At 43.4% G+C, this 26,460-nt stretch overlaps 1 protein-coding gene across 3 annotated transcripts; it reads right to left on the bottom strand.

Moving 5' to 3' along the window:
- Window positions 1–8,546: 8,546 nt before the first annotated feature.
- Window positions 8,547–25,946, bottom strand: LOC139393191 (myelin-associated glycoprotein-like). 3 transcript variants are annotated; one of them, XM_071141631.1, is made up of 12 exons: window positions 25,785–25,931; window positions 19,570–19,711; window positions 18,437–18,582; window positions 18,089–18,164; window positions 17,087–17,455; window positions 16,517–16,813; window positions 16,018–16,275; window positions 13,907–14,167; window positions 13,462–13,764; window positions 13,073–13,172; window positions 12,371–12,473; window positions 8,547–11,232 (listed from the first exon to the last, which is right to left on the bottom strand). In XM_071141631.1, exons 4-12 carry the CDS (start codon window positions 18,132–18,134, stop codon window positions 11,071–11,073), a joined length of 1,899 nt encoding a protein of 632 aa, XP_070997732.1. In that variant the 5' UTR covers window positions 18,135–18,164; window positions 18,437–18,582; window positions 19,570–19,711; window positions 25,785–25,931; the 3' UTR covers window positions 8,547–11,070. The 3 variants fall into 3 exon arrangements, with proteins under 3 accessions (XP_070997732.1, XP_070997728.1, XP_070997740.1); XM_071141627.1 differs by lacking the exon at window positions 25,785–25,931 and adding an exon at window positions 11,951–12,004 and having other exon boundaries at window positions 19,570–19,718; XM_071141639.1 differs by lacking the exon at window positions 12,371–12,473 and having other exon boundaries at window positions 25,785–25,946.
- Between the last annotated feature and the right edge of the window lie 514 nt (window positions 25,947–26,460).

The raw sequence follows: 26,460 nt of genomic DNA, 5'->3' as shown, positions 1-26,460 counted from the left end.
ACAAAAGTATCTATATCCACAGTAAAATTAGTCCTATATCGACATAACCTGAAAGGCTGCTGCTGCTCCAAGGAAGAAGCCACTGCTCCAAAACTGCCATAAAAGTTTGCAGTTTGCAACTGCACATGGGGACAAAGATTGTACTTTTGGATAAATGTCTTCTAGTCTGATGAAACAAAAATAGAACTGTTTGGCCATAATGACCATCGTTATCTTTGGAGGGAAAGGGGGAGGCTTGCAAGCTGAAGAACATCATCCCAAGCGTGAAGCACGGGGGTGGCAGCATCATGTTGTGGGGGTGCTTTGCTGCAGGAGGGACTGGTGCACTTCACAAAATAGATGGCATCATGAGGTAGGAAAATTATGTGGTTATGTTGAAGCAACATCTCAAGACATCAGTCAGGAAGTTAAAGCTTGGTCGCAAACAGGGCTTCTAAACGAACAATGACCCCAAGCATACTTCCAACGTTGTGGCAAAATGGCTTAAGGACAACAAATTCAATGTATTGGAGTGGCCATCACAAACCCCTGACCTCAATCCTATTGAAAATGTGTGGGCAGAACTGAAAAAGCATGTGCGAGCATGGAGGCCTTCAAACCTGACTCAGTTACATCAGCTCAGTCAGGAGAAATGGGCCAAAATTCACCCAACTTATTGTGGGAAGCTTGTGGAAGGCTACCCAAAATGTTTGACCCAAGTTAAACCATTTAAAGGCCATGCTACCAAATACTAATTCAGTGTATGTAAACTTCTGACCCACTGGGAATGTGATGAAAGAAATAAAAGCCAAAATAAATCATTCTCTCTGCTATTATTCTGATATTTCACATTCTTAAAATAAAGTGGTGATCCTAACTGACTTAAGACAGGGAATATTTACTATGATTAAATGTCAGGAATTGTGAAAAACTGAGTTTAAATGTATTTGGCTAAGGTGTATGTAAACTTCCGACTTCAACTCTATATAAAGCCTTATGAAGCAATGTGATGTAATGCCCTAAATGATTCATAGAAAATTACCATTACAATAAGTAGTCATAATCAAGTTTTAAAAGTCATTCAATGTAACAAAACAAAAAGTATATAATGGTTGAATAGCTTGTCTTTCGATCCATGCAGAAAGTTAGACTGAATCAGCACATTACCTCTCTGTGTGCTCTCTCCTCCTGTTGATCAGGAGCCCTGTGTCTCTCTGATGGGTGTGAACTGTCACTTCATGTCCCCATTCTGTTACTCTCTCTAACTTGGTGCTGCAATCCAGGAAGTCCCTCTATACTGTATACCGCCCAGCCATACTGTATATAGACCATAATCAACCAACCCATCAAACCAACTTGGTTGACATTTAAGTCATTAAGCAGACATTCTTAACCAGAGAAACTTACAGTAGTGAGTCAATGCATTTTTGTACTTTTTCCTGTATTGGTCCGCCGTGGGAATCAAACCCACAACCCAGGCTTTGCAAGCACCGTACTCAAACAACTGAGCCACAGACTGCGATCCCAACACACACTGCAATACCCATGCCTTTTATATTTACATGCAGTTTTATTTACCATAAGAAAGATTTATACAAGAAAATGTGTACATATTTAAAGATTGGCTGTTTGTAACAAGTACATGTGAATAATATTTCAAATGCCTTGCACTGGATAGAGATACACTTGCAATATCCTCTATCTTTTTTTAAACCCCTCTGTGGTCTGATGGATGAAGTCATTTCCCCAATACGCAAGATCTGCTGAGAAAAGGGTACTTACCTTTATATGAGTTAAAAACACATTCGCTGACATATTCTTCATTAACTCACAAGCATGCTGAATGCATTTATCATGAGCGACAGGTAGCCTACAGTTTAAAAGCGTTGAGACAGTAACTGAGAAGTTGCTGGTTTGATTAACCAAGCATCCAAAGTGGAAAAATCTGCGAAATAAGGTTTAATGTAGAAGACAGATTTTGGTTGAATGCATTCAGTTCCGCAACTGACTATGTATTCCGTTCATTATTAACATTAGAGGCTACTGGTTTGTACTCAATATACACTGCATGACCGGTTTGGGCCGTCCCCAAACTGTTTCCACAAAGTTGGATGCACAGAATCATCTAGAATGTCATTGAATGCTGTAGCGTTAAGCTTTCACTTCACTGGAGCTAAGGGGCATGGCCCGCACCATGAAAACAGCCCGAGGCCATTATTTGTCCTCCACCAAACTTTACAGTAGGCACAATGCATTGGGGAAGGTAGCATTCTACTGGCATCTGCCAAACCCAGATATGTCCGTCGGACTACCAGATGGTGAAGCATGATTCATCACTCCAAATAAAGAGTTTCCTCTGCTTCAGAGTCCAATGGTGGCGAGCTTTACGCCACTCCAGCCGACTCTTGGCATTGCGCATGGGGATTTTAGGCTTGTGTGCGGATGCTTGGCCATGGAAACCCATTTCACGAAGCTCCCGATGAACAGTTCTTGTGCTGACGTTGCTTCCAGAGGCAGTTTGGAACTCGGTGGTGAGTGTTGCATCTGAGGACAGACAATTATTAGGCGCTACACGCCTACCAATTTGCGGCTGAGCCATTGTTGCTCCTAGACATTTCCGCTTCACAATAACAGCACGTATAGTTGACAGGGCAGCTCTAGCAGGGCAGAAATTTGACGAACTGACTTGTTGGAAATATGACACCCTATGATGGTGTCACGTTGAAAGTCACTCAGCTCTTCAGTAAGGCCATTCTGCTGCCAATGTTTGTCTATGGAGACAAACATAGACAAACATGACTGTGTGTTCAATTTTTCCATTTGTCAGAAACAGGTGTGGCTGAAATAGCTGAATCCACTAATTTGAAGGGGTTTCAACATACTTTTGAAAAAATAGTGTATTTTGTGATGATTTTATAGCTTATTCAAAATCAGCAGCAAATTAGATTGTTTTTCTTCCACAATCATTCACTTATACATTTATATCAGAACCACATTTGAAGAGTGATGATTCCTCTTTCACAGTTGCATTATTTTTTAAACGTTAAAAAAAATATTTGACCATTACTGCAATTCCTCTAAAAACAATATTACCGTAAAAGCCATTATGCCTTCTTGGTCTTCAACTCAGTTTCCCATTACATTTTTATTGTATTTTAACCAGACATGTTAGTGCATCTTCACAGAGTTTGACCAACCCTTACAACACTCTGTGGGCCCTAGTTTAGTTCCTCTTCACACTTTGAGACTGAGTTAAAGTGCTAAAGTTTTGCTATATTTGTTAGGTGGGGTTTAACTTCTCCTAAATACTTCCGTTTAAACTCTACACCACGTTCCCTGAAATATATGTGTTTCTGCTGTTGAAAAAGGGCGTAAAGTACAGGTCTCCTGAGCAGGCCTCATGCTGCAGCAAGGACATTATAGCAAACTGTCTTTACAATACCTGCTATCGTGACTTTTATAAGGGATTCTAGATATGGCTTCATTTGGGCTGAATTCTGGTGGCATGAGCCTCAAGCTGTTGGCTACTCCTGCAAATGCCTTCCAAAGTCTCACATCAGTATGCACCAAACTACAGATACTCACACAGTTGGTACCTAAACTAAAAGCCTTGTAGAGTTGTTCTAGCCATTGTAAGTCATAGTCAAACTGAATGGAATTGAAATGAAAGTTAGGGTAAACCTAAAGTGGGTTAACAACTAAGTAAAACATACTCAACTGATGCATTTGGCACAATCGTTGTGACCAAACGGGGGTTTTCTGCACAAATATAATTACATAAGCGTTGGAAGCCTGCAGTGGTTGTTTGAACTCTTTATTGTATCACCAAAATATCAGCTATCACAACCATGGTGTCAAATGCGTCGTACATCAGTTGTACAACCTAAGTGTGTATGGGGGCCAAAGATATCTGTTGAGTCAGATATTAGTGAACTATTAGTAAAGATCAACCAGCAGCATAAAGTATAGTTGTATATGCTCTACCAATGACTTTTGGTTTGAATTTGGTTGTTTTTGTAATACATTGAAATGCACTAAAAATGCATTCCCAGGATAAAACGACTGACCAATGTGAACCATATGCACAGTTATTTTCATCTGAAATATGAACTGCCCTCATGCATTAGTTCAAAGACTAAACAAACAAGTATACCAAGGCCCTGAATGTTAATGCAGTATTTTAGGTTACTATGCTGACTTTAGTATATTCTACAACTGTTCCGAATTGTACTGACATTAACACAGTGTTGTACTGTGCAACAGTTTATATTGTTTCAACACAAAATTAGGTTGTGAAAAGGGGGAACTAAAGATAGATACTGACTCTCGACTCTGGCCTCTACAGATATTTTTACATTTCCCGCAGCCAGAAATGCCAGAAAATATTTAGATATCTCCACCGAACAGAGAGAGCTAAGTGAGACAGACAGAGGGCTGGTACACAGTAGGGAGTGGTAAGTTGATTTATAACAATATAAACAAGTCATTAAGTCAGCATATTATGAAGTGATGAATCATTTGTGCATTTGGTTAGCTGTTTAGGGAAATAAATTGTATACTCTCTATTACAGCATAGATTTGTATCTCATAAATCCTGATTTCTTATATCTTGTGATAAAAGAAGATGCTGGTTGAGATCTGCACCGTGGCTATCTGCTGGATCATAACAGCAAGTTGTAGTCAGTGCATAGGTACAGTATAATGCTTTATGACTTGACAAAAGAGTATAGTAACATGTTTTGGAATAAGATTACTCTCTTTGTAAGCTTTGGCGAGTCAATTGTTAAATGTATTACTATACTGGACATTTTTAGAGCCTCGTGAGACAGGTACAAACTTCTCCATCACAGTGACCCAAGACGTTACAGTAGAGGCTGGACGGTGCATTCCTATATCATGTAAATTCAGAGGTGTGCGGTGTTGTTTGGCAGTCCCTGAGAGGTCCTGAAAGGTCTTGCAGCTTTTTCCTCGAAGACCAACAAGAAGGAGAAAACGAGTATGGATTCAAGTTAACATGGGGAGGTGATCAAATGTATGTTTTTCCTGAGAGGGTACGAGTCTCAGTGTCTGGTACGTAAGAAACAATGTCAACAATATACTACTTTCATAAATCGCACTACAGTTTATAATGAGTATTACTGTATTGGTCTTTGCCTGATGAAAATATCACCTTATGTGTCCAAGTGAGAATAAATGTAGCCTACACACTCTGAATTCTAATCATGTTCAATTCCAACATATTTTGTCACTGATTCAGAACCTCCAAATGATAATAATCGTGTTCTTCACATCACAGCATAATCTGAATTAAAATGCTTGAAAAATGAATGGTCAAAGTGATCAAACTTTGCCAAATTATGTTTAGCTCTAACCCAGAAGAAGCCCACTGTGGAGACACCCCCTCTCACAGAGGGAGAGTGGGCCACACTGACCTGCAAAGTATATTCACTCAAACTAAATAACCTCTGCCCGCAAAGACTGGAAGAAGATTTTGTTGGAATAGACTGGAGAGGGACAGAGAACTTAGGCATGTATTGGGGGATAATGGAGCCATCAACAGCAGAAAATACATTCAGTGTGAATAAGTTGTATTTCACTCCTAAATCCGAACATCACAACATCAACCTCACATGTATGGGCATCTACAAGAAGGCCAACATTACTGTGGAGAAAACGGTGACTTTAACAGTAAAATGTACATTCACCTTTCAGAGCATTCCCTCATTATCAAAATACATTACAGTACTTACTCTTCAAGTCTGTTAGGTAAACAAGTATTTATTTGTCTTCCCTAGACCGTCCCAAGTTCCTGAATGGCTCGGTGTGTGTGGTCCAGGCAGAGGTCCTGACCTGTGTGTGTGTCAGTCAGGGGGTTCCCTTACCAGTGATTGCTTGGCCAATGTTAGGGATCTATAATAGTTACAGTGTCATCGTCTCCAGGAGTGCCCAAACCGTGAACAGCACCATCACCATGTCTGCCTCAGAATACAAGAACAGCAGCGTGGAGTGTGTCAGCAGAAATGTAATTGGCCAGACCGAGATGGAATTCCCCGTACTACACCAAGCTGAAGGGAGCCTGACACGTAAATTCTTCAGTTGAACATTCTATGTATGTATATGACTAGTGTTACATTTTACAATTTGAGTGAAGAAGAATCACCAATTCAAGTCTGCTCAAATTCAGCTCAAATCACAGACATCAGGAACAACATTGTCATAGAACAAAAGTTGTGTCAAGTGCAAAATTCACCATTAATCTCATTATAATCTGGCAATGTCTCAGCTCCTGCTTTTCTTAAGTTTCTCTTTTTCTCACCCTCCTGGTATTGACCCTTGCCTGTCCTGACTGAGCCTGCCTGCCTGACCACTCTGCCTGCACCCCTATACCTTTGCCTCTACTCTGGATTTGCCTGCCCCTGTTGCTGTAATAAACATTGTTACTTCAACACAGTCTGCATGTGGGTCTTATCTGAAGCATGACAGTACGAACTGGCCATGACTGACCCAGCAGACTTGGACCAGCTCCGCAACGCCATCTCCTCCCAAGGAGCCACCATTGGGAGGCACGAGGAGTTGCTTCGCGGTCTGATGGAAGTGTTCCAGGCCGTGGTCGAACGTCATGATCTAGCATTGGACGCATTGAAGGAGCAATTCCGTGGGTTGCCTGCTAGGCAGCCTACCATGATGATAACCTCCCAGCCCCAGCTGGTAGCAGCGACGTCACCCCGGTTCCCTGGGAACCCTGCTTACCTCCCCCGGAGCGCTACGATGGAGATTCCAGAACCTGCCGGGCCTTTCTCTCCCAGTTCTCCCTCGTTTTCGAGCTGCACCCTTCTTCGTTCTCCTCGGACCGCACGAGGATAGTGTATATCATTATGCTGATTTCCGGGAGGGCACTCGCCTGGGCCACCGTGGTGTGGGAGCAACAATCTGTCGTCTGCCTCAGTCTGAAGGGATTCGTGGCAGAGGTGAAACAAGTTTTTGAGCCCCTGACCCAGACTGCTGTCCTTGTACATTTGCCTCTACTCTGGATTACCGACCTCTGCCTGACCTGACCCTGAGCCTGCCTGCAGTCCTGTACCTTCGTCCTGCTACTCTGGATTATCGACCCCTGCCTGCCTTGACCTGTCGTTTGCCTGCCCCTGTTGTAATAAACATTGTTACTTCAACACAGTCTGCATTTGGGTCTTACCTGAAGCGTGACAATTATGAAGTTCATCGTATTTTTTTTACTTATTTTCCACTTTGAAAATGTCACCTGAAGTGTGAAAAGACAATTGATCAAGAAAAAGTATATCAGTAAACACATTTCCATCCAACGTTTTTTACTAGTAAAGCCATAACGTATAAAAAAAATAATGACATCTGTGATGAAAACAGGAAGTTTCGGTACAATTTTATAAAAGGTAAAACTACAATCCCACAGTTTCACACATGGGGAAGTATGGCATAAGGTCGGGGCGGCAGCGTAGCCTAGTGGTTAGAGCTTTGGACTAGTAACCGAAAGGTTGAAAAATCGAATCCCTGAGCTGACAAGGTACATATCTGCTCCTGAACAAGGCAGTTAACCCACTGCTCCTAGGCCATCATTGAAAATAAGAATTTGTTCTTAACTGACTTGCCTAGTTAAATAAAGATCAAATTCTTATCATTGTTATATTTATATATATTTTTTATCTATAAATGATGCAATGTAGGACTGTCTGAGCAAGGTAAATGATACTCAAGGAAAACCTTTTAGCTCCGTTATGCTAAGTGAAATTTGCAACTAGAGACCGTAGCCTACCAGTTAGAGAGACGAGCCAGCAACCGGAGGGTTACCAGTTCCAATTCCACATCCGATGGGAAAACAGGAGGGTTTCTGGTATAAAATCCTACATGCCATTGCCTGCCGTTGTTCTCTTGAACAACCCTCCACAACAACAGCTCCCCGGGCACCAAGTCACAGGTTACTGTTTTTTGGCATGAATCTCATTCTGGAGGCAGCTCTGCAGAGTGGTCAATAGCTGACACAGCCCCAAAGTCATAACATCTGATGTTAAACCTAATTAGCCTTAACCACACAGCTAAACCTAATGCCTAACCTTAAATGACATTTTCCATTGCTTATGTTTTTTTTTGTGTGTGTGAAGGCGCAGAAACCATTTTTATGTGAATGAATTCAAACTTTTTTCTGAGTTAATGTCTCTGGTTTTATGCAACAACAAAAAAAAGCAACATTTTAACCAAATTATGTTGTATTTTAAGTAAAAGCACATAAGGAAGCTACAAGTTTTTTGTTATCTTCCTCATGTTCAACTATGTTAATAAAGATGTTATGTAGATAATCAAGGTAACACATTTGCACATATTATCAAGTGAAATGGTTGAAAGAAAAGCTTTGTGTGATGTCGCTTCTGCAAACAATGAGGAGTGGTGTGGGAGGAATAACTGTTACATACTGTATTAATTTAGTCATACTAATACATGGAGATATAGAATGTATTTGGGGTGTATTGTCCTTACTGTTTTGGGTATGAGAGAACAGATAACACACTATATAGATAAACTGAGTGGGTCACATTCTCTGTTGTTTACTTTATTTATTTGTTGTTTGGAACCAAAGAAAGATGGCTTTGCTTGAGGCGGGACAGACTTGTAAAATAAAGAGAGTGATCAAACATCATCATAGAGCTCATATTGTCATTAAGTGAAAACTGTGGTAATTTGCAGAAGGATTGCAGAATTCTGATCGGAATTATTGTGTCAAAGATATATAAAATAAAAAAATCACAATAACAATAATGAATACCACAAAGTAAAGAAAGTACAAATCTGCTTTCCAACACACTATGTGACAAACAAATTAGATAAGACATGAACAGCGCTTCTCCATTTTGTTTCCAGGTTTAGAAAGAAATTAACCCCCCATGTGGCGTTCAAGAGAACTGACGACAGTAAGTGTTACTAAACTGATGTCCATATTGGCATGTCTCAACGTTGGGTAACACATCTTGAGCACTCTGACATTACTTCTAGTGACTAAACCATGTCAGAACAATTACATAAAATATGTTATTAACAGTCATGACAGCTGACATAAGCTTGACAGCTGACTTGACACTGTCATGGCACAAATCTTTGCTTCAGTCAGCTTATTGGCTTAGGATACCGCTAGCCAACTAATTTACATAAATATCCATTTGTGTCATGACAGTGTAAAGGGTTGTCAGTATTTTGACATCAGTTTTCACGACCGAAAATGACATGTGTTATGTTATGACAGCGTTATGTCACCCTTATGACAGCGTTATGTCACCCTTATGACAGAGAAGTCAGTTAAAGTGTTGCCAAACCTGTATCCGACTTGCCTGTGTAAATCATTGTTGTAATACTGAGCATGTACTGTACATACCGTAGTATTTTTACACATATGGCTGACAGCATAATAGTCATGCAGGGTATTTATTTACATAATGTATACTGGTATCTTTTTACCCATCCATATGCAGCTTATTAATATTGTATTAACAGTCATTGTTATCAAGTGATGCCATTAGTGAGCTTGGGGATTACATTACATGAGTTGATCACGTATATTTGAACAGCACAACCAACTGGTATATCAGCTTTAATGTTGTGCCACTCAAACGCCTCATCTGATACAACCGTATAGGATTAGGCTTCGATTTCACAATTCACAACCATTGAAGAAGACATTTTGGGAGAAGCGGTCTCCGGTAAAGTGATACTTTGAAACACTGTGATCAGTGTTCGCTGATCTTTCAGCACTGTTTGCACACACACACACACACACACATTGTCTCAACGAGATACATTTTGGCCTGCTGTGCAAGTGCTACCGTGGAGTCATGTATGCCAGATTGATCCAAAAAATGTATTCTAACCCATTGGTTCCCATTTAAGGATAAGTTAACACTTATCCTTAGCAAAACAGAGAAATCGTCCAAAAATGCTATAATTAAATCATGGGCAACGGCATAAACAGAACATTCTGTGTTAGCCCGGCACAGTTCCCGAAGAGCAAACCACAACTCAACCAGTGCTTATAATGCATCAGAACTAAAAAATCAGCCCACTTCTTGGACGAACAGAACCTTGTGTTCAAGGCTGGACAAACCTCTAAGAGTATCCATCTTCTCTCTTTATATAAAATCAAATAAATATTCATTTCTCATCATCATCAAAAAGCCACTGAGTCACAGCACACATCACTATTGAACTATATGTGGGAGCAGAATATGTGAGATGAAGATGACTGGCTTCAGTTGGATATGTGTCAGGCCTGACGTTTGTTGAACACTGGTCAGTGTTGACAACCACTGGATCAGGAAGAGAGAAGATTTCCTCCAGATCCAGGGTCAGAAATAGAGATAAGAAAATAAAAAGCACAAAATACACCCCTTTCCCAGACACTTCGACTGGCAGCGGACACAGTGGAGAAGGACTATAATGGACAGATCTAGATAGTTAGCCTGGTATCCAAGCTGATTGCGTTGCCTTTCACAGGAAAACTGGTGAGCGCAGCGTTCAATCTGGTTTAACCAGGCTAGCTATAAGTATGATATAGGGTGACATACAGAAGGGGAGCCCCAGAAAATGTGTTACTGTGTCCCAAGCTTGATAGCAATGCCAACAATTAATGGTATAGAGATGGGAATAGCAACATTGAATCTAGATGATACAGTACAGTAACTAAAACATTGTACCTGTTATGAGGAAATTTTGTGACTATGACCAGTAGGGTAAGAGCTGGGAGACCGACAGCTGCTGATAATACAAAGATCTTTTTACATTGTCCACTGGGCCGTGTTCCGACCTTGCAAGTAGCTACCAGCAGTCCTGGGTGGCGAGATGTCACTGGGGCTCCCCCTGGAGGCTTGGGGGTCAACTAACGGGGGCATCATTTGAAATGAGTCAGGGACGGGGGGAGACGATGGGGGATCTCGGTGTGATGGTGAAGGGTGGTGATGGTGTCCACGGGGGAGGGGGGAAGACGTTTGAAGAGGGGGTGAATGACGTGAGGAAGGGGGCGACAACATGGCTGCCACTGTGTCCCGCGGTGACGATGGGTCAGGGAAGGATCGCGATTCATTTGGCCTTGATCTCGGTGTAGTCGCTGCCGTCATCCCCCCTCCCTGAGGTCCCCCCATCCCTGGAGCGCCCCCCCAGAAACTCCAGGGCGGCATAGTTCAGCTCTTGCCTCTCCAGGTCTGCCATAGAGCCCACAGGTTGATAATCCCCGTCTTCTCCCTGTTGAAGGTATGGAAAGAGAGAAGGCCCATTCAGACTCACAGGTTATACCTGCGCAGTGCCACCAAAGCCATTGACACCTCAGAACATAGAGTGTATAAAGGAATAACATGACAGACATTGAAAGAGGAGAAAGGAGGGTTAGTGGTTATTGGTGAGCAGAGGCGTAAGACAAGGAGATTGAGGCGGTTTAGCATTTCCTGTTAGTATCGAGGCAGCCATGCAACAACAGTCGTGGAAATGAAAGGAGATACAGCGCATGGAAGCGGATCTCAGACAGCAGACGAATATGGGCCAGATCTGGTTGTTTGGTGACACATACAGTATAGCTCAGTTTTGGCACCACAATGCGTCATATGGCCCAAATATGGTCCGAATGTAGGAGCTGCGAACTGGGGGAGGGTTGGCACTTTGCTTATGGGCCATCTCTGGCTTGATTTAAGTGGCCCTAACAACATCCCATAGTTATTGGGCTACTTTTGGTTAGAATGTGGGCCACATCCACCTTGCCGGGCAAGGTCTGGACATTTCATGCTACAGATCCACTTCAGGACCGTAACACCAAGTGGTTAACTCGGCCAAACGGTAAATCATAATATTTTAGATTATGGCCGAATTTGGGCCATCGTATAATTTTGCTGTCTGGGGTGTGTGAGGGATGCTGTCTACCACTGAGACTTGGAGTTGGGGTTGGGGCGGGGTTGTTCAGGAACCTTACCGTGCTCTCCTCTAGAATGGAGTTAAACTTTGAGCCCAGAAGCTCTGTCTTAAGCTGTGCAAGAGTTAGGAAAGAGAAAAAGAGACAGAAGAACGCAGAGAAGCGATGAAGCAGAAAACAGTGGTTTGGAAAGGCTTTGGTCGCAGCTACCCCAGTGGTACTGGGACTGATAGCTACAGTGGTACTGGGATTCTCAGGCTAGGCCAGTAGTTGGCTGGGGAAGTTTACATTTTCTCTTTAACATGAGAAGTTTTATGAGTATCTCCACGGAATTAACCTTACTGTACATCAAAAATGGGACATGATTTGAACGAGTATAGTATCAGTATCAGCAACGGGTAAGCTATCATGTTCCCGTCTAAGACAGATCTGAGAATGGTCATTATCTCCATTATTGTCATCATCATCAACATGTCTCACCACTTTCTTCCTCAAACATTGTTTGTCCTTCTTGACTGTGCTGTAGTACAATGCTGGGTTCTCCAGTTTAGAGACCAGGTCCTGCCCAGGGTTGCCATTCTCTCTGGGGGGGTGGAGTCACAAGATCAGACTCGGTCTCATGGCCACTAACTAACTCAGGGTGACACTCCAAGCCTGGGCATCCATTTTAAAACAAGGGCCTGTTTCCCAACATAGTTAATGATCTACAGGCCTATGGTTCATGGTTGTGGTCGACGTTCACGGTTGTGGTTAATGTTTCATGGGTTTAGTAGCGGTTGAGCCGACACCCTCTCTTAGTGCGACTTCCTGTAAAAGCTTTTGTCTGAATGTGATGTATAGCTATAATGCTGAAGCACCTTAGTTAAGTAGGCTACCGTGGCTGTATTTTTAGCATAGCAGGTCAAGGGTACAAAGCAGTAACAAAGCAGGGAATTGAGCCTGCAAACTATAGGCTACGGTTAGTCTGGCTTGCTAACCCGCTAACTCGCTCTGGCGTTAGCATAACTAATGACCATGATTCTCACGTGCGTCCATCGATCAATCATTCACTCATGAATACACAGAGGTGTTTTAGAATGGATGGCTAGGCTGAAGTGTTTCCTTATCGTCAATTCAAACAGGAAATGACCACCTGTAACTCGCATCGACCCCTGTCACAGTTAGTGAAGGGTGGATACTCACTTCTTGTTGTTATGGCCCACATATCTCACTGCTGCGATGATGAAGGCGATGACAGCCACTCCACCGATGGTGCCAACGATCACTGCCATCATGTACTTCTCTAACGTCAGACAAGAACATCATATTGAAGACAGTGTAGAAACAGAAAATACTGTTTAACTAGGTCATGGTACTATAACTTATTTACTTCGAGATAATTCCATTTCAATATCAATCCAATGGGGTAGCCAGTTGGTGGTCTTACTTATACAGTCAATCTACATATCATATAAATGTCCTACACATCTCATTTCAATTCAATCTCTCATGTATGCTTGGCTATACAATTGTTTGCCTTTTAATGGTATGCAGTTATGTGTTTAACCATGAACCTGAACTTGTGTACTCACTCTCCTGCTGTAGCTCCAGATGAAAGCTCTCAGACCCGTACATGTTGCTAATGCTGCAGTGCACATTGACAGCACCGTTGCCCAGGCGCTCGCCCTTCTCCCGTAGTTTTATCATGCCCGTGGACGTGTGGCCGTCCGTGCGCGTGTAGTAGTTGTAGCGGCCGTCCGTGTCGTTGACGGTGATGTTCTTGTCGGGGAGGTAGAACTCGATGATGGGCTCAGGGTTACCCGTAGCCATGCAAACACACTGGACTCCCTCCCTCACCACTGTGCACTTGGACTCGTCCAGAAGGACTGGGGCATCTGAAGAGAGGGTGGAGGTAGGGCTATGACTGACATGTAGAGTGGGATGGGATGGTGTAGCGTAGTGTAATGTAGTGTGGTACAATACGGTGTGATATGATACCACGTGTTATGATACAACATGACATGATGACCCACTCACATTCCACAGTGATGTTGAGGGAGCTGCTGGCTCGTCCGTGTTCGTTCTCTGCCAGGCAGCGGTACTGTCCGTCTCCCTGAGGGGTGAGCTTCAGAAGCTCCAGCACAGACACCTCTGCGGCCGTGATGGTGCCCACCAGCTCCCCGTCCTTCAGCCAGGTGAGGGTGGGCGTGGGATTGCCTTGTGTGCTACATTGCAGGGAGATGGAGGAACCTTCCAAAATGGTCAGGGAGCCATTTACCACTGGCTCACTGGGAGGGTCTGCAAGGAGTATAGAGAGGTGATGAAAGGTAGAGTTAAATGAGGAGAAAGAAAGGAGTTGAACAAAGGAGTCAGTTACAGAGGATGAAATGTTGTGCTGTGTATCAACAAGAACAGGAAGCTATGGGCCAGGTTTATCACATAACTAATACATTGTTATATATATTGCGCATTACTACTTCACAGGAGACACATTTGAATTTTTTAAAATATTTTTTTAATTCATAAAAATAAGTTTTGGGGCAGAAATGCCTTCTGGATTATGTGCACTTTCATGTGCCTTAATATCAAACTTGTATGCCATCTGTAAATATGAATATAATTGTTAAATTACGAGCCTAGTTGGTTTAGCCACAGAAAAAGAGGGAACTAGCCATGATTGGCTGAGATAATGGATGGGCTGGACAGGCTGAGATAATGGATGGGCTGGACATGCCGAGAGATGAGTTCGGACTGGTCTGCCATGTATGCTTCTGTCTATAATGAGTTGCTCAGTATGTCTAGGTCATCCTTTCTAACACAGATTTTTCTGAAAGATAGTTCTCCACTTTCTGGAGGACCGAGTTTTGAAATCAGTGGAATTCCCTGTGGAAGCAGAGCATGATAGCTAAGGAGATGGAGAAAATGTAAGCGTTTTATAGCAAATGTGGAGGGAGTCAAAAAGAAAACACGGAAGTCTGCTGTATAAAACACATGTCTCCGGATTACATCTTCATAATTAAGGGCAACCATGTCATCCGTGACAGAGGGAGAAGCGTTCATCCATGTACTGTAAGAGAGTATAGCTAGCTACATTTTCAGATATTATACATTTCTAATTTTGTCAGAAAGTCGTTTTCATTGCAAGTTAAAGCGTACCGTTAGCTAGCTAGTTAACATTAGCTGGCTGGCTCGCTAGCAAATATTACGTGTATGATCTGTGTAGTAATATTATTCGTATCGCAGAGCCATTTGCTAGTAAAGCTACCTGTAGATTCATGTAGGGTACTAATGCTATGAGTTGGGATAATGGTTCATTGTTTAGCCAGATAGCTAGTTATCTACATGTCTAAACAAAAGACTCCACTATGCAATTAGCCATTTCACTGTACAGTTTACACTGTGCATGTGACAAATAAACTTTTTTATTGTATTTGTTATAGTGTGTGTTTACCAGAGACTGTAATGTGAAGAACAGCATGACCTGCCCCAAAATCAAATTAGGATATAATGTTAGGCCAACGAGACAGTGTCCAAGTTAAAAAATTAAACCATAAGCTATTTTCTGTAATTAGCGAACCATTAACTTGTAAATAATAATCTTGTTGTGAGTTTATTTTCCTGTAATGATTAACTGTATACAGGCATGTTGATAGAAGTAGTATAAACCAGCCTATAGTCTTAAAATCTTTGGTTGTTTAGTACATGACCATACTCACTGTTTAGCACATGGCCTCACATGTGAATCCTTACAGAGATGGGTGAGGCTATGTATTAAGAGGGTGTGAACAATGCTGAATGGGTGTAGACAAAGAAGAGCTCTCCAGTAGGTCTACCAAAACATTCAAGTGCCATTTTCTTAAAAGTGGGGTTACAAGTTAATCAACTTTCAAAGCAGAATTAGTTTGACATTGTTCCTCAACTTTAATGTTTGATATACCATTTTCTAGTCTCTACTTTTATCCAATGTAAAAAAAAACACTGTTTCAAATTTGACTAAATAAGACCGAATCGAGCCGGTCGGTCACCTATGTCACCGCAAGTGACAGACACTAAAATGTCAGCTTGGTTGACATACTGTATAACTACAATGATTAAATGTAACTATTTTTGATTATTCCACAAACACCATGTTGCACAATGACACTTACACAAGACAGCCAGGTACATGGACGTGTTCATGACGCCGTAGCCGTTATCCCCCACGCAGGTGTAGATGCCCTCCTGAGAGGGGGTTAAGTCCTCCAGGGAGAACGAGGCATTGGAGGCTGTGTCCCACAGCAGCTCCTGGTCCCCAAACAGCCAGGAGATCCTGGGAGGAGGGTTACTGTCCACCTCGCAGTGCAGCGTTACCGAGCTGCCCTCCATCACCTCCGCGGACACGTTCACCCACACCGAGCGAGGGGCATCTGGGGTGAGAGGAAGGGGAAGGTGGGGTTAGACTTGTAAAAGTGACAAGTGTATTACCTGGTTAAACCAGACCCAACAAAAAAACAGGTTTGGATGCCAGGCTAACACACCCAATGCGTACCATGTCGCAATCATGCAATACATTGCTAAATCAAGTTGTTGTCCTTCTACTGTAGATGGAGAATAATGGGTGACTGTCGATATTGACAATGGTTCTGCAACGGTCAGTTGGTCACTTACACTTGACGTCCAGAGAGATGAGTCTCTCGTAGACCAGGGTGGTGTTGGGGTAGGAGACCCTGCAGCCCAGCAGCTGACCGTTGTGCATGGGCCTGGGGGTGAAGGTGAGCGTGCTGGACAGCACGGCTGTGTTGCTCTCTGCCACGTAGTCTGAGGTATACTCAGGTTCAGGCAGGTAGTCTGTGTACATCCATTGGATCTCTGGGCTATTCTCTGGACAGTTGTCTGGAGCATAGCAGGTCAACTCCAGATTCTCGTCAGCGACTATCTCCTCAGGGATGTCAATGTTCGGCTGGTCTGGGGGACAGAGAGGACATAAGCGAACAAGAGAAAATTCACCAATTCACAATATTTACCTATTCTCGTTAAAACTACAATAATTATAATCACAGCTAGTGCAATCCTAGCCTGGTCCCAGATCTATTTGTGCTTGCCATCTCCTACTGTCAGTGTCCACAGTAGTTGACAAGACAGCACAACATATATGGTACCAGGCTAGGGCAAACCAGCCCATAAATGTGACACATTCAATTATAAACATGGCCTCTCAGGGTCTCTCAGCAGGCTTACCCAACACCTTGAGCTCAGAGAAGTCTGGGTAAGTGTAGATGTTGGCACCGCCCAGGTCGGCACGGAAGTAGTACCTCCCTGAGTGCTCTGTACCAATATTACTGATGAGCAGAGTGCAGTTCCTCTGGTGCAGGTCCCCGATGAGCTTGGTACGCCCTTGGTAACTTTCATGTACGATTTCTGTGCGCGTCTTGAACACCACAGGTGGGAAGAGCTGGGGGTAGGGCTGGCCAAAGTACCAGATTCCGTGGATGCCGTAGTGCAGACGGATACCGGACGGGTACATGAATGTGCAGGGGATGACCACGCAGGAGTTGGTCATGGCCGAGATGTCCCTGGGTATCCATACGTTCCACTGGCCACTGACATCTGAGGGAGGGAAGGAGGGATATGGGACTAAGATTGGAAATGGGAATATTGAGAGCGAAACTGTATACTGTATTAATGAACAATAAATCTACAATACATCTAGAGTTTCAAATGGAATCACTGAGAAAAGATGAACAGAGAGACAAAGAGAGAGAGAGAGAGAGAGAGAGAGAGAGAGAGAGAGAGAGAGAGAGAGAGAGAACAGAGGATGATATCATGATGTTATCCCTGCTTGAGACGGTAAGAGCAGAGACCCTATGTGGAGGAAGCATATGTCTCACTCTCACCACTGGCACCACTGTTCAAGTGAGAGGGACTAGGTTGAGCCAAGATGGACACCAGCCAGCCATCACAAAGCACTGGAACAGTAGGCTGATTCCCTGCTGCCATGTGTGCCAGTTGGACCCTGTGACAATGCTGTACCCTTTTGTTTTAGTGTTGTTTGCTGTAAGTTTGACACACTCTAAAAAGTCAACTGTCAATCAGTTTCACATTGCAATTGCATATCTAGAATCCTGGATTTCTTAGCATTACATCTGTAGTCTTCAAGGGAATTTACAGTCTTAGTTATTGTGATGTAATCGAGTAGTTATTCACACTGACAAGAGGGAATGAGAAACATATAGGTTTTACCTTTGATGATTAGCAACAGCGGCAGAAGCAGCTCCAAACACCACATGGTGTCTATTTAACCCTGAACCAGAGGCCTCTGCAACAGACATCGGACCTCAATTACACATCCACAACTTCAACCTTTACCATTCTGTTCTGGACCAATGGAGCCCAATGCTATGTGATATATATTGAATATAATATTATAGTGACATATAAGTATGTGGTGACATGTAGCTGCAATGGTTAAATGTCTTTTTTTGTTTGTTTACATATTCTTACGAGCCTATGTCGCTTTTATCTCGGGTAACAATGACATATGTCAACATGATTGTGTGTAAAAAGACAGTAGACATTACTGACTATTACCTTGAATTGCTCAATGGGCGAAAAGTAGCCAAGACAGAAAATATCTGATTCCTCAGCTTGGTGGTCGCAGTAGTAGTAGTAGTAATGTTCACTAGAGGGTGCCCAATCACACCCAGACACCTCAACAGCCCTCTCCCTTGACTTCTCTGTAAAAAAAAAAAAAGTGACATCAGCATCAGGCGATGACATCAGCCCTGCTGCCTTAGATGGACAGCAGGCTCTTCACTGGCACTGGCACATAGACATGGTGACGCACACTCTCTGAGTGCTAGTAGAGTCACTCATTAGGCTATTCATACGTAAGTCCCAGGTCTTCGACGGACAGTCACTGTTGGGCCCTGTTCAGAACCACGACTCACTACCCTAGTCCCTAGGCCCTTATCCGTTACATTACATCATGGCGTCAACCATCATAATTTGGTCCGTTGGTTGTTTGGACCCTTTACTCTGTATCTACCAGTCTGTGTCTCCCCCTGCATGTCATCCATGATGCTATGGAGGCAATAACTTGTCTTTGGCCCCCCTCCGAGCAGCCGGTGGCTGCAGATGGTGGGCCTAAGAGTGGATTGTGTTGGAGAGCTCCATGATTAACACATCACTACGTCCCCAGACAGTCTATAGGCTGGTAAGCTGTGTTGCTACGGAAAATAAGGGCAAATTCTGTTGGTTTTAGGCAGTTTGGCAACAACAGCGAGAGGTTATTCTGGGCTGAGGCACACGGACATCCCATTCTCAAACATGAGATACTACGCACACAAACAGCCTGCTCGTGCGCATTTCCAAACTGTGTCGTAACACTTATACACACAGACATACACATTTAAAATCCAAAGTAAAAAATACGGTCCCACATACAGATCACTTCAAAAGTTGACTTGGACCCCTTTAAACCAAACCATGAGGCTTCTAGGTCAGGGCAATCATAGCCAATGCCAGTAAAATATTTATTGAATCTGCATTAGACAAAATCCCAAGAGAAGGGACTGTGTCTGAGCTGAGTGTCAATGCATCAGCAATGGCGGGATGAACAGAATAGCCCGGAGAGCAGGGCACTGACACCACCAGCAACAACAACGAGAGCCATTGATTGACAGACAAACGGCCAGCACAGAGACCAGCCACAGACCACTTGCCTCATACCAGCTTCAGCACCAGGCTCCGGCTCCCTCTCGGTTCCTCCCCTCGGTTCTGTCAGTTCTACGTTCTCCCCGGGCGTGTGGTTCCCTTGTGTGTCTCCGCAGGTTGTAAAATCCTGTCTGCCGGGTTCTATGGATTCTAGGACAGGGGATGGGGAGAGAAAGAGGGACAGAGGCAGAGAGAGAGAGAAAGACAGGGAAAGAGGGAAAGAGAGTGACTGTGTGAGCTGCAGGCTGCGGTGAATGTGTGTGGTGGGTAGTTTTGAATATGAATTCAAACATTTCTCTGCCTTTTCCTAGACCCACTCCACGCATTCCTGTCCTCTACCGCCCTCTCTGCTGTGGCCAGTCTGTCTCAGACCATGGACCAGGCCTTTGACTCTCACAACCAGGTCAAAGTAACCCTGCTAGCATTAGATAACTTCCCCGCTAGAACCTACTGTATCCACAAAGAGCCAGTGACCTCAGGGTGAAGTTGAGTCATAATACCACTATGACTAGTGACTATGACAAGAGGAGCATGGCTGGGTGTATACCCATTCAGATGAGAATATTCTCCATTTCCAAACAGTTCCATTGGAATCATACATACCCTCAGCTAGGGGCTTTAGTTATTGTACGGTGCCCTCGTTGACTACCGTTTGCAGCCAAAATGAGTAAAAAAAAAACGTTTTTTTTTTAACTAAGCCAAAAGATGCTAACCTGGGATTTTGATCTAGAAATGAACAACGACGGTTCTTATTTTATTACTTAAAAATAAGTATAGTGGTGTTGTAAAATGTTTTGGGCATTCCCATGGACACACACCAAATATTGTCCCACATAATGAATGTTTGTGGATGTGGGATGACAACAGGGTCCAGCAAGCAACTAGGAGGACCCCCTACTTTACATATCAACGCAACAAAGAATACTTATATTTCATAGTGGAGCGGTTGTTACAGTTTAAGTGGCGTGAGTCACTGTCTCCAAGAGCCATTAAGCCATAGGCCAAATGATGGCATCCACCAAGCCATGGATGTTTTCAAGGGAATCCCAACACAAACACAATTGAGGACGGGCTGAGTAGGCCTGGGTGGGGGAGGTTGGTAGAGTCAGAGTGAATACCTCATTCACAGACTGGAGCCTGTACAAACGAATGTGCAGCATGCCACAGACCCCTACACACACGTGCAGCACACGGCGTGCCAACACACTTCGCACAGTGGCCCTTACGGCGCCACGACAGCTATGTGACCTTCCTCCCTGCCCCCTCCTCTCTCCTCCCCCCATCCTCCTCCACTCTCTGTCGTTCCGTTGGGACAAAGCAGTGTTTCCCTGCGCCATGGTCATTTTTTGTGTGTGCCTGTGCCTGTGCCTGTGCGTGTGCCTGTGTGTGTATGTACGTGTCCACATGGGGAGGGTTCCTCCTAAGAGCTGAGAGTGTATGCATGCTCATCTGCTAATCTGACCACTATCGCGCTGTCATTGTTAGCACTGTTGGCACGGCAACATTTCCAAACTGCTATACTTTAGTTAATGGTATTGAGACAAAAATAACACGTTGATGAAATCATTTTATAAAGTTGTTTCTTATTCATGATTGTCGGGTTCTGTGTGTTATACAGTTATAACAACATTACACTGCTACAGGTCACAGTTCTGTATTGTGATATTGTGATACACACTGTAGTTGAAATGTACAGCGTAAGCAATGACCTTAGTGTGGACTTTCACTCTAGAAACATTCACATTGTATAAATGACTGCAACACAAATTCCCCTTTAGGAGTCTATGGGAGAATCTCAATTGGCTTTGCTCGCCTCCTGCATCCTCTCCTCTGTCCAGGGAATCTGGAAACAAATGTCCTTGTATGAAATGAGACTCTCCTTCTCCACTCAAGCATCAGCAGGCAAATTACGTTTCTAGAGGTGGAATCCCAAAATAAATGTGTAAAGTGATAAAAAAAAAAAAAAATGTAGCTAGTTGTGCAAGACGTTTTAATGGTCAAATAATAAGTAGTGTATCATTTTTAAATGTGTGCATGCTTTTCTCATTCAAGAAAACAACAGCTGATTCAAAGGAGGTGTGGCCTAACGGCGCTAGCCGCCGCTAGGATGCTCTTGTGGACACTCCTTTGTTCGCCAACTAACGAATTGACGCTGTCCTCAACCTCTCGACCACTTATCGGTTTCCGGGTCACAGAGGAGAGGAGGACGGGGGAGTCGAGGAGAGGATGTACTTTTGCTCAATTGAGAATCTCCCTAGGCGTACACTCGATCACTCCTCCTGTTCTTTATAACGTTTCACATAGCCTGTGGGGGCTGGATTATCCCAGCGCCAACACAGGTAGTTAATAGACAGAATAATCACAGGCATCCTCATACCTATAATTTAATTCTATAAATTATTATTCAAAGATAATATCACAGTGTACACTGTGCATATGCCCTAGTGTAGACTATTTCCATGACGAATAGTGCAACAATGAGACTATCGACACAGAATCAGTAGGGCAGAAACAGGCCATGACACCTTGCCATATTACCATGACTCACATTCCAAATGATCAACCAACAACAAATGGCCCCACTGTCCTCAAGAGAATGAGCCAGCTTAGCCAAGATAATTTGTATTCTTAATATCATATACTTTATGTATGTGAGTGCTCGCTGGTGGCTCATAGGAATAAAGGAAACACTGTACGTGGAACACTGCCCATTGTGAGGCAGAAACTGGAGGAATTCTCCGGAACAGGTCAGCTCACAGCTTGCATTGCTGTTTGCCTGTGACGAGCGCTGGTCCACAAACTCTGGCCCCCACTAAAATACTCCAAGGAGCAGATGGTCTTAAAGCCCTTTCCCCCCTCCCACACACACAGCACTCGGAGCTGCCTGTGAGAAGCCCACCCCTCTACAATCACTCCATATGACACATTCTGTGTGAGGTAGAGTGCTGCTTATAAGGCCACAATTACAAACTGTAAATTGATGACAAAATGCAGGTGTGACATGTACAGTGCCTGTACAGTTCCTACGTGTGCATGTACAGTAACAGTCAAAAGTTTGGACACACCTACTCATTCAAGGTTTTGCTATTTTCTACTTTGTAGAATAATAGTGAAAAAATCAAAACTATGAAATAACACATATGGAATCATGTAGTAACCAAAAAAGTGTTAAACAAATCTAAATATATTTTATATTTGAGATTCTGCAAATAGCCACCCTTTGCCTTGATGACAGCTTTGCACACTCTTGGCATTCGCTCAACCAGCTTCATGAATGCATGTCAATTAACATGTGTGCCTTCTTAAAAGTTCATTTGTGGAATTTCTTTCCTTCTTAACGTGTTTGAGACAATCAGTTGTGTTGTGACAAGGTAGAGGTGGTATACAGAAGATAGCCCTATTTGGTAAAATACCAAGTCCATATTATGGCAAGAACAGCTCAAATAAGCAAAGAGGTCAGTCATTCTGGAAAATTTCAAGAACTTAAAAAGTTTCTTCAAGTGCAGTCGCAAAAACCATAAAGTGCTATGATGAAACTGGCTCTCATGAGGACCACCACTCAGAAATTGCAGCCCAAATAAATGCTTCACAGAGTTCAAGTACCAGACACATCTCAACATCAACTGTTCAGAGGAGACTGTGTGAATCAGGCCTTCGTGGTTGAATTGCTGCAAAGAAACCACTACTAAAGGACACCAACAAGAAGAAGAGACTTGCTTGGGACAAGAAACACGAGCAATAGACATTAGAAAATATGTCCTTTGGTCTGATGAGTCCAAAATTGAGATTTTTGGTTCCAACTTCCGTGCCTTTGTGAGACGCAGAGTAGGTGGGGGTGCTTTGCTGGTGACACTTTCTGTGATTTCTTTAGAATTCAAGGCACACTTAACCAGCATGGCTACCACATCATTCTGCAGTGATATGCCATCCCATCTGGTTTGCGCTTCGTGGGGCTATCATTTGTTTTTCAACAGGACAATGACCCAAAACACACCTCCAGGCTGTGTAAGGGCTATTTGACCATGGAGAGTAATGGAGTGCTGCATCAGATGACCTGGCCTCCACAATCACCTGACCTCAACCCACTGGAGATGGTTTGGGATGAGTTGGACCGCAGAGTGAAAGAAAAGCAGCCAAGCTGGTTGAGAGAATGCCAAGAGTATGCAAGGCTGTCATCAAGGCAAACGGTGGCGAATTTGAAGAAGAATCTCACATTTGTTTGGTTACTACATGATTCCATATGTGTTATTTCATAGTTTTGATGTCTTCACTATTATTCTACATTGTAGAAAATAGTAAAAAATAGACAAAAACCCTTGAATGAGTAGGTGTGTCCAAACTTTGGACTGGTACTGTATGTGTGCATCCAGACATTTATTTTCTGAGTGCATTTGTGTGTGTGTATGCACTTGCATGCATTCAAGAGTGTATTTGTGTGGGTCTATCCTAATGTGTGTATCCTCTACCTGGCAGCCGTGTGTCTCTGGACCAGTATCCAGTACAGTGCCTCCCAATGCAGTCCCAGCACAGTGGACAGATGGTGAACCACAGGCCTCCTCTCTCTCTCTTCCACCCTGCCCAGTAGGGGGCGGCAAACAGAGCAGTCACCTGCATAGCCCTAAAGGCAGGAGGCCAAGACCTACAGCGGAAAGATTTGTATCGCCATTTTCAATCCTCCCACAAACCTCCTCAATGTTCGAATCCCTTGCCTTCGCATAACCTTCTATGCTGGCATTATTTCCTTTTGTACCACATATAGATTGAAGGTGTGTGTTGGTTTATTCCTCCCTATAAAGTACTTTCGCATCAGTGGTCACGCAGGAGAAGAGCCAGAGAAAGGAACCTATTTCTTAAGACTATTTAGCCACAATGGTTCACATGAAGAAATACATCTCTTAATATAGTTTCTGTAAAAAGCTTTTGTATGTGTTCAGCACGCAAGGACATTATGGCACAATAAGCTTTAAAACAGTCCGTCAGAATTTGGAATCTTCATTTACTGTAGTGTCTGCTTTCAGATTTCTAAATAATTGTGGTGAGACACTGGCAAAAGCTCTGGTAAAAGCAGGAACTGTTCATTTCTCTGTGGTACTCGGAGGAAAATCTGTCCTGGGATTATTGCATGGCTTTCACTAGCCCCCACTCACGCGCACACGCACGCCCACACACACACACACACAATACTCAATCACAAGATCACTCACTTGCTCATTTGCCACTTCACTTACCCACTCACATTAGAAGCACGTTGAAATATGTATTTTAGATTTTTGTTTACTGCAAATGAAAATCAAGAAGAGAAGCATTCTCGTTTTACTCGATGTCTTACCAATTTCGCGTCATGCCGCTGAGTATTAAATGAAAAACAACTGAAATCCAATACATTTGCTATATCACTGTATTATTGAGGACACATTGAACCCTTATACAGACACTGCTCCTCATACCTTCAATATTACTGTAGAACAGCAAGAGTCGTTCAGGTGTAACAACTCATTCAAAGTCAACACCTAGACCAGTGGTTCCCAAGCGTTTATGAACAGCGGCACACCTTGATGGGATAAACATTTCGGCAGAACACCTAACATTAACCTATTAACTTATAATGTATTAATGCATAGTTCCTTACTCATTATGATTCATTTGAGTGTAGGCTACCCCTTTAAGAGCATCCAGGAATCCACGCCCCCCCCAAAAAATAACAAATGTGCTCAGGTAGTTACAGCTTAGCCTAATCAGACTTGCCTGTGCTAATGGTTCTTGTAGGCAAAGTAAAATTATACAAATGACTTTGCTCTTGATGCTAACCTGAGCATATTGGACTTGAAAAACAACGGTACAGATATAACCATGTGCCAATGTCAATATATTATTAATGTATTGTCAATGTTTTATCTGAGCGCACTGGTGCTCCCAAGTCAAAATTCCATGTGCATTCCACAGGTCAGGTCACCTTTATAAGTAAGGGATCAAAACAATTCAGCACACCGGTTGAAAACCACTGATCTAGACATCTCTAACAAAATGTACGACACACAGAGAGGCCAAAAAGCACTGAGCAACCAAGTCAATAGCCTCCATCAATTGAAGTAAATAATCAATGGACTCCATGGATCAACTGACTCCGACTATCTCCATGGACCAACTGACTCCAACTATCTCCATGGACCAATTAACTCCAACTAATTCCATGAAAAGGATATTGTCCAGAGCTTTTACTCACCTGTGCAGTCAGGTGAGTGTCACAGGCGTTTCTCTCCCTCTCTTGGGCTTCTAGCCTCAGCGCCAACAAGCCTGTCCCCAACAACAAGCACACGTACTACTATAAGCTAACCGTCACGCCACCACTCGCGCTGCCATGAAGAGACCTCTCGCTCCTCTCTGTACCATGCCCCATCAAGAGGGGGGGGGGGGGGGGGTAAACTGCCCACCCTCCTCCTCTCCCATATGGAAATCAGTCTCCTCAGTGTACCAGCATTGTTCAGTGCCTTTGCCTCGAGGCCCAGCCATTCATAAATGCACACCCTGCACCGCCCTGGCCACAATGACCTCCACTGTTCCCACTCATCCCAACAGACGTGGGTGAGGCTTTGAGCTCCAAGACCCTTTCCATCCAACACGGCCATTCGTTTAACATTGGATGGGTCCGAGCATATTCGTTTGTTTTGGATTGATGGAGTGCCACATCCTTGTTTGAGGTCACTACTATGCCAAAGGGGAATGGGAGAGGGGACGGGGAGAAAGGGGACAAACAGGGTAAAGAGATGGGAATTAAAATAACAATGTCATTGTATGGAAATGTTAGTTGTTGTGTGGTAGAAGACCTCTCAGAGGCTAATACAGTATATGCCACTCATGTCCAAATGTAATCTATAGACCGATTTCAACTATAGCTACAG

Source organism: Oncorhynchus clarkii, chromosome 3 (genome assembly GCF_045791955.1).
Source record: "Oncorhynchus clarkii lewisi isolate Uvic-CL-2024 chromosome 3, UVic_Ocla_1.0, whole genome shotgun sequence".
Lineage (NCBI taxonomy): Eukaryota > Metazoa > Chordata > Actinopteri > Salmoniformes > Salmonidae > Oncorhynchus > Oncorhynchus clarkii.
Note: the sequence above shows the minus strand (reverse complement) of the source record. Positions and strands in the feature narration are given on the sequence as shown.